Source organism: Malurus melanocephalus, unplaced genomic scaffold (genome assembly GCF_030028575.1).
Source record: "Malurus melanocephalus ecotype Western Australia unplaced genomic scaffold, MMel_1.1 scaffold_115, whole genome shotgun sequence".
NCBI classification, from domain to species: domain Eukaryota; kingdom Metazoa; phylum Chordata; class Aves; order Passeriformes; family Maluridae; genus Malurus; species Malurus melanocephalus.
In genome coordinates, this window is record NW_026623347.1 from 894,634 (window position 1) to 903,518 (window position 8,885).

Below are 8,885 nucleotides of genomic sequence, written 5' to 3' on the forward strand. Positions count from 1 at the left end.
GCAAGCGCTACTGGGATGGGTGGGAGACATAAAATCACAGGAGATTTTGGCATCCTGGGAGATGTAAAATCCCAGCAGATTTTGGCACCTTGAAATGGTCTGAGAGACATAAAATCCCAGGAGATTTTGCATCCTGGGATGGTCTGGGAGACATAAAATCCCAAGAGATTTTGGAGTCCTGGGATGGTCTGGGAGTTGTAAAATTTCAGGAGATTTTGGCATCCCAAGAAAGTCTGGGAGACATAAAATCCCAGGAGATTTTGGTGTCTTGGGATGGTCTGGGAGACATAAAATCCCAGGAGATTTTGGTGTCTTGGGATGGTCTGGGAAACATAAAATCCCAGGAGATGTGCCAACACCAGCTGCTCCCACTCCTAGAGAGCATAGAGGACCACAAAAATGTGCCAAAATAGCCCCAAAACACCATGCTGACCCTKGGAGCACCACAGGATGGTACTTATGAGACAGCAGGGCAGGAAAACAAGAATAATCTCTCCCCAGGTAAAAAAAAAAGTTCTTCCCCAAGGCCATTGTCCCTGTGGGAAAAGCAGGAGTTTGTGGTGTCCCACACCAGCGTGGTTTTGGAACACAAACACTCTTCAACCTCATTCCATGGAAAGGTTTGGGTGGCCCTTYCCAGCCTCTCTGTCCCTTCTAGGGAAGGTGTTTGCACCCCAGGGACACCATCCCAAAGGGTCTGGGTGCCCCTCACCCCTGGGGAGGGGACTGTGGGTTTGGCTCTGCGTTTCTGCACCCGCCAGAGCGGAGGGGAGACGGAGCAGGCTTTGTTAAAATCAATAAATTCAAGGAAAAGGCCTTGGACGTGTTTCCTCAGCAACTGTGACGTCGCGTGGACGTCTGGCCTCCCCTCCTTCCCCCGCTCCTTGTTGTTATTAAAAGGGAAAATAAAGGGAAGCAGACAGTGGAGGGGAGCTGGGGACAGTCTCCTGGCAACGCTGGGGACAGTAATGTCCTCCTGCCAGGGGGACGTGGCTCCAGCATGGCCAGCAATGCCAGCCCTCGTGGCTGGAGTGGTGGGACGGGGAGGGTGTCCCTGGTGTCCCTGGGGGGGAGGTGACAGCATTTTGGGCACAGCTCTGTCCCCAGGGATGCCTGGCTGCTTCTCAGCCCTGCTGAGCCCCAATTTACCCAACATGAGTCCTTGGTTCGCAGAGCAGTGGGAGCTTGCCCCCTCCAACCCCCCTTAATTCCAGACATTTTTTGGTGATGAGGGCCATGAATCYCTTCCCACAGTGCCAGGCTCTGGCAGGAGGCAGGGCAGGGCTTGGGGACCCTGTGTGGGTGGCCACTGTCACCTGCTGGAGGCCCTCACCCTGCTGTGGCCACACAATTCCCCCCTGTGACACCAAATCTCTGTAATTTGAGCTGTTTAATCCATCCTGGCTCCATTTTACCAGGCTCAGGCAGTGGGGCCAAGCAGGCAGGAGATGGCAGTGGAGCCCAAATGGGCATGGGTGGCTTGGGGACAGGGACAGGCGACTTTTGGCTGGRTTGAGGCATCACCCTGTGCCCAGCAGCAAGGTCTTGCCAGCCCCCGAGCCCCTTTGCTGGGCACAACTCAGCTGTGAAACAGCAGCTGGTGCTGGGGAAGGGGCACACGGGGTCACAGAGCAATCCCAGAGCCCCCAGCCCGACAGTGCCCGGCCAGCTCGGCCATCCCGACCCCAGCACAGCGGGAAAAACCTTCAAAACCCCAATTCTCAGGAGCAGGGAAGGACTCCTGTCCATTTTCCTGCTTCTCTTTGCCTTTGCTGAGGCTCCAGGGCTGCCTCCTGCCAGAGGAGGGTGGTGAGCAGGCTGTGTTCATCCCGTTATCACGGATGCACATTTAATTCGCGGTGGCGTACCCAGCCGCGGAGTGGCCAAGCGTGACAGCGTTTTTTATCGCTGTGTGTTGATCCAGCAGAAGGAATCAATACATTCCTGYGAGTGCCAGCAGCAAGCTGATGCCTCCTAAGACTGAGAGAAACAGAAATGAAGATGTGGGTTTCCCAGGGAGGGCAGCAGGTTTTTCCTCCCACCGTGCTGGGATGGTAGGGGTGGATGCAGGTGGTGCCCAGGAGCCAAAGGCATTGCAGAGATGCTCTTGTTGGAGCTGGCATGCTGCTGTGACATGAGAGTGTCACTCCTGGGTGGGTTGGGGACATCCTCATGCCTCGTGTCCCCTCCTCTGCCCACGACAGCAGCAGCAGGTCCCAGGAGCTGCTTCAGCCTGAGCCATGGCCCAGCAGAACTGGGGACAGCCAGATGGGCAGGCCATGCTCTGGGGTCACCTCTGCAGGGCAGCTGGAGCACAGTGAGCCATGGTGGGGCTGTGGGCTGGGGTTTTGCTCCATCCTCCTCCCCTGAGTGTGTTTTTCTCCCTGCAGGTTCATGAATCACCGCGTCCCGTCCAACTGCAGGTACCAGCCCACCGAGTACGAGCACGCAGCCAACTGTGCCACCCACGCTGTGAGTCCCTGTCCCTGCCCCTGGCTGAGGGAGGACACTGCTCATCTCTCTGGGGATCTGCTGAGGGACTCAAAGGACACSTAAAAATGTCTGAGTTGAGCCCTGGAGCAGTCCCTGGCGGTCTGAGGGCTGTGATGAGGCAGACACACCCAATCCCTGTGTGCTTTGGGGATGGGGTGCTGTCCCTCCATCAGCCCTGGGATGCTGTGCTGCATCTCCCTGGCTCTCACCCACTGTGCCCCACGTCCCTGGGGAAGCTGGCTGTGGGTTTGGCGGGGCAGGAGTGTTTCCAAAGCTCCCTGGAGATGGATTGTTTCCCGGCAGGAGCTGTGACAGGTGCCCGTGGGGTGCTTGTGCAGCAGTGGGAGGGACCCGTCCCCCCCGTCAGGGCTCCTTTTGGGAGCTGACAGTTCCCACCCCGAGTCCTGGCAGATGACTCAGAGGCAGCCATCCTCCTTGTGCCTTCCTCCTCCTCCTCCCCASCTTCTGGACAAGCTATTTTGGAGCTGCACCCYGCAGGGAGGGACCCTGCCTGCCCCTTAAGGGTGGCAGCTTTGACCAGAAGCAGAAGAAACACCTAAAAGGAAAAGTGGAAACGATTGTAGCTGCTCAGTGGGAATGCAGACAGCCAAAGGGAGCTTTGCTTTCCCTTCCAGYTGTGGATCCTGCCCAGCATCCTGGGCAGCTCCATCCTCTACATCCTCTCCGATGACCAGTGGGAAACCATCTCAGCCTGGATCTATGGCTTTGGCTTGTCCAGCCTCTTCATTGTGTCCACCATCTTCCACACCATCTCCTGGAAGAAGAGGCATCTCAGGTACCATCCCTGCTCGCTCAGGGCTCGGGAAGGGGGACAGGGTCCAGGTGCCCCCAGAGCTGTGACCCCTGTGTCCATCCCRCAGGACTGTGGAGCACTGCCTGCACATGTTTGACAGGATGGTGATCTACTTCTTCATCGCYGCCTCCTACGCTCCCTGGTGAGTGGCTGATGCCTGGGAACTGGAACAGGCCCCACTGAAGGGGAAAAGTCAGCCTGGTTCCAATAAATTGGAATAATTTATATCCAATAAATAGGATTTCCCTCTCTGGCTTTGCCTCTTCCCCTCCCCACAAAACCTTCACACCCTATAGATTCCAGTTAGGAAGACCCTCTGGAATGGGACAGCCATGGGGGCGAGGGGGTGAGCCCAGTCCAGGGTGCCACCCTAGACCTGCCTCACCCCAGACCCGGGTCTTGCAGGTTGAACCTGCGGGAATTGGGTCCGTGGGCGTCCCACATGCGCTGGATCATCTGGATCATGGCATCCATCGGGACCGTCTACGTCTTCTTCTTCCATGAGCGGTGAGTGCGTGTGCCCGGTGCTGTGCTTGTGACTGTGAGGGAGCAGGAACTGCAGCAGGGATGTGGGACATGGGATATGGAGCAGGGACATGGGACCGGGATACGGAGCAGGGATGTGGGATTGGGACATGGAGCAGGGATGTGGGATCTGGACACGGAGCAGGGGTATGGGATCGGGACACGGAGCAGGGATGTGGGATTGGGATATGGAGCAGGGATGTGGGATCGGGACACGGANCTGGATCATCTGGATCATGGCATCCATCGGGACCGTCTACGTCTTCTTCTTCCACGAGCGGTGAGTGCCTGTGCCCGGTGCTGTGCTTGTGACTGAGGGACCAGGGACTGCAGCAGGGATGTGGGACACGGGATATGGAGCAGGGACATGGGACCGGGATACGGAGCAGGGATGTGGGATTGGGACATGGAGCAGGGATGTGGAGATGGGATGTGGGATGGGGGACATGGAGCAGGGATGTGCAGCAGGGATGTGGGACACAGGATACGGAGCAGGGACTGCAGCAGGGATGTGGGATGGGGGATATGGAGCAGGGATGTGAGGCACGGGATACGGAGCAGGGACGTGCAGCAGGGATGTGGGATGGGGGACATGGAGCAGGGATGTGAGGCACGGGATACGGAGCAGGGACGTGCAGCAGGGATGTGGGATCGGGACCTAGTGGAGGGACATGGAGATGGGATGTGGGATGCGGGATATGGAGCAGGGATGTGGGACCGGGACAGGGAGCGGGGATGTGGGGTTGGGACTTGCAGAAGGGATGCGGGATCAGGACGTGGAGCAGGGATATGGGATGGGGGATACGGAGCAGGGATGTGGGATCGGGACACGGAGCAGGGATATGGGATCGGGACACGGAGCAGGGATATGGGATCTGGACACGGAGCAGGGATATGGGATCGGGACACGGAGCAGGACATGCTGCCATGAGTCGCTCCTTCCACGCGGTGGCACCAAACCAAAAGCCAAAGTCCCCGCCGTGTCCCCGGAGCCCCGAGCKCCCGGCCCCGAGCGGGACTGACGGTGCTGGCTCTGCCACACCTTTCCCGATGATCCCGCTGCGGAAAATACAGGTGTAAAACTCCGCTGGCCATGCCCCTGCTCCGAGCTGCCTCTCTGTGCCGCAGGTACAAGCTGGTGGAGCTGGTGTGCTACGTTATCATGGGCTTCTTCCCCGCCCTGGTCATCCTGTCCATGGTAAGCTGGATGCTCTCGGGCTCAGCGTGAGGGACAATCCCAGGAGGGTTTGGAAACCTGGAGCAGTTTGTTCCCGGTGGGTGGGTGCAGTGTCCAGGCTGTGTGACAGTAAAGCCATCCCCGGTTCCACGTGGCTCAGCTTGGTTTTGGGGGTGCTCTGGGTGCCCACCATGTGCATTTCCCCAAAACCCCTGCCTGGGCTCTGTCGTGTTGAAATTGTAGGATCGCAGAAATGCAGAATAATTCGGTTTGGAGGAGACCTTAAAGGGCATCCGATTCCAGTTCTCCCAGGGCTGCTGGGTCCCTGCTGGAGACGAGGGGACAACAGGAGGCAGAGGGGTCCAATGGGGTGGTGGGAGAGGGCAGGACCCTCCTTGGCCTCTCTGACCCCCTCCTGCTCCCAGCCCAACAGGGACGGCCTCCCGGAGCTGGTGGCCGGCGGCTTCTTCTACTGCCTGGGCATGGTGTTCTTCAAGAGCGACGGGCGCATCCCCTTCGCCCACGCCATCTGGCACCTCTTCGTGGCCATCGGAGCCGGCATCCACTACTACGCCATCTGGAGGTACCTGTACCGGCCGCTGGACGCCTCAGAGCCCCGCTAGAGCCTTAAAGACATTGTCAGTGCCAGCTGGGGACACGGGACAGGGCAGCGGGGACACAGCCCGGCCCCAAAGCACCCCCTGACYCTATGGACAGCAGCCTTTGGTGCCCTTCCCGCACAGACAGCAGAGCCCGGTGGTTGATTTTAAATATTTTGGTTTTTTTTTAACCTCGGGAACTGTTTATTTTTTTAGGCAAAGGTTTTGGAGCGCAGGGGCTGACTGGGCTGTGGGTGATGGGGGAGTGACCGCTCGCTGGGGGCTGTGSTCACTCATCTGCTCTTGAGCAAGGACTGGAATTGGCCCCACATGGCTGTGACACCCTGGGTTTGGCTACTGGGGTCCTTGGCATGTGYCACCGAGGGGACTGAATGAGGACAGAGACCCAGTGGTGAGAGGGACACGGYGACACCTCTGCACTGCCCGGACTCGGCTCCTAAATGCCCTAAGTCACATCATCATTAACTGCTCCATCCCAGACTCTCGAGGGGATGGTCCACACTCAACAAGCCTTACAAGAGATCAAAACTTGAATCTCTTCCAGGGGTCCCAGTCCCTGAGCACTGGGAACCCTTTCTCTAAGCCAATATCAAGTGCACAACTCGGTACATCCCCCTAGACGGACCCTGGGGTCTCCTACGGACATTTTCTCCCTGCAGGGCTTGGTTTTCCTGTCCAGCCTCGGTGCTGGGGGCAGCCTGGGGCACAGCCCTGCTCCCAGGCTCTGCTGCACGTGTGCCTTCAGCAGGGAGCAGGGCTGGGTGCTGGCTCTTGGCATCTCCCTGGCTGGGGTCAGCCCACCCACCCCATGGGATTCCCTTTCTCTTGCCACTGGGATCATGGAGCCACTGCCTTCTCTGCCCCCATCTTGCTGATGAGCCTACTGCTCTTCATATTTCATTTCAATTTTGGGAAGATTTCTGGCATTGCAGGGTGGGAATGGCTCCATGTGAAGCTTGGAGGTGAGATGTGACGGAGATCCTCGTGATGCTCAGTTTTGAAATGCCCAACCACAGCCACAGTGTGCTAACACAGGACAATGAGACATGGAACACTGGCAGCAGAACGGGGAAACCACAGCTGGTCCTGCTCCCCAAACACCCTGGCAGAGCTGCTGGGGCCAGGAGGGTCTGCTGTGTGCTGGGCTGTGCCTGCAGCTCCCCTGACACCCCCGAGAGCACCAACAGCCCAGCACCTCTTTCTGGCCTTCGGTGAATCACAGCTGCAGCCCCTGGAGTGTCGTGGCAAGAGAAGGAGATTCACAAACACCATCCCACACCTCCTGTTTCTCTGGCACATTCCAGGGAGCTGAGCTCCTGACTCTGCCCCACAACTTAGGCCTCCCCAATCCATGGCACCCCAGGACTGGCTCTCCAGGGCTGTGCCATCTGGCAGCAAATTACCAAAGAGGAAGCATCTGGATGTCACCCACTCCTGACGTGGTGGCTGCGGTCACCAGGCAAAAATAYCCGGTGGGTTTTCACTTCTTCCACGGGCAGAAGGTTCCTGTGAAAGGCTCCTGGAGCTGTACCCAGCACCCCAGCCTGGTGTGGGGCTGGGGGGATCGGTGCCCAGGGCACCCCAAACCAGCCTTAGGGTGATGGGTGCTCTCAGGGATGGGGTGAGCCCAGACCCAGATGCTGCCTGTGCCACCTGCTGCAGATGAGGGGTGGGCAAGGACGAGCTGTGAGTGACCAGCACTTGGTGGAGCAAGCCCAGGGCTGGAGGAGCAGGATGCAGACAGAGGTCCCAGAATGGGAGATGCCATATTTTCTGTCTGGCAAGTGGTTGCCCTTCTCTGTGCCTCAGTTTCCCCATCKGAAATGGGGGTGAAGACACTGACCTACCTCACAGGGCTCATGTGAGGACCCCGTGAAGCGCTCTGGAGGGCAGCCAGTGCTTCATGAACACTGCTTCAATTGTCACTGAGCCTGGGGCACCGCGTTCCCAGAGCCACCACGGGGCACGGTGACAGCCCCGGCTCGGGGTGCCTGGCTCTCTTCCCCTCTTAAATCCTACAGGAAACCACCCTGGGCTCAGACTGTGCACACAGCAGCTCCACCACGGGCAGATGTCCCCTGGCAGGGGCTGAGGATGCCCTGGGAGCACCGTAGGCTTCATCCCGAGGGATTTATCTCAGAAACCMATTTGCCATTGTGGTCTTTTGGCCCTAAATCTGTCCCGGGGGCTCCTGAGGCACAGGGAGATGCCAGAAGGGCCTTTCTGAGGCTGCTTCATCTCAATCTCCTGCTGAAAATCCAGGACAGGACAGATGCCCGGGCTGGAATGGATGGGATGTTCCATTTGGGAACATCACCACCCTGCCCTCAGCCCGGATTTGCTTCTTCTCCTTCTCCCAAATCCTCCCCTTGCAAAGCAGGATGGGGGGCACAGAGCGAGTTATTGGATTGTCCTATTTTATACTAATTTTAAATGACTTGTAACATTCAGGATGTTTGTGGAGGAGGGCTCGAGGGATCTTTTTAGCGTCTCATGTTTTTCGCCATCCATCCTCGTTCAGTCAGTATTTTATATTTAACACAGTATTGGGTCAAACACAAGCAAATGTAAGGAAGATAACGCTAGTGGATATTGTTTCCTGTGGAGTAGGATCAAAATAAAAACTCAAGATACCTCATTCTTGCCTGCTCGTTAAATCAAAATCAATTTCCCTGCAGCATCTGGAAATAAACCCGTTTTCTATGTGACTCATCCCACGTGGAATTGCTCCCCGGTGAGGAGAGGAGCCACTCAGCCAAMTGCAGGGTGCTGAGATGCTGAGCACTGACTCACCTCGGTGCAGGGATGGATGGCATTGCCAACTGCTGGCTCAGCTTGCCAGGGGTGGCCAGCACCGCTTTGCCTTTTGCACCAGCAGCAAAGGGTTTGGGGGTGGGTTGAGCTCCGAGCTGCAAGGTTTCCTTTAAAAAAAAAAAAAGGTTTGCTGACAGTGCCCAGAGGTGCTGGCTGAATGAAATGTTCATCAGCATCTCGCCAAAGTGGCTTCAGCACAGAGCCCTCCACGCCAGCTCCAGCCCTGTCATTTCCTCTCCTCCGTGGCTGAGTCAGAAGCCCACGAGTGGAGCCCGGGGCTGGTGCTGCAGGGGGATGAAGGATGCCAGAGCATCCACGGAGCAGCAGGACGAGGAAACCTGTGCCAGACTGGGCAGAGAGTGAGCACAGCTCGCTGCTGACCCCACAGGGGAAACCCACCATCCCCCAGCAGCCCCAGCAGACTCTCCCGTGGGCACTGGCT

The 8,885-nt window shown here is 57.8% G+C and overlaps 1 protein-coding gene across 1 annotated transcript in view; it reads left to right on the top strand.

The window, feature by feature from the left end:
* Positions 1-6,929, top strand: part of MMD2 (monocyte to macrophage differentiation associated 2) — a 15,941-nt gene extending 9,012 nt beyond the window's left edge. The window contains 6 exon segments of the mRNA XM_057369823.1: positions 2,391-2,472; positions 3,129-3,289; positions 3,375-3,449; positions 3,713-3,876; positions 4,942-5,030; positions 5,435-6,929. Of these exon segments, the coding sequence (XP_057225806.1) occupies positions 2,391-2,472; positions 3,129-3,289; positions 3,375-3,449; positions 3,713-3,876; positions 4,942-5,030; positions 5,435-5,632 (769 nt within the window). The 3' untranslated portion in view covers positions 5,633-6,929.
* Positions 6,930-8,885: the final 1,956 nt, after the last annotated feature.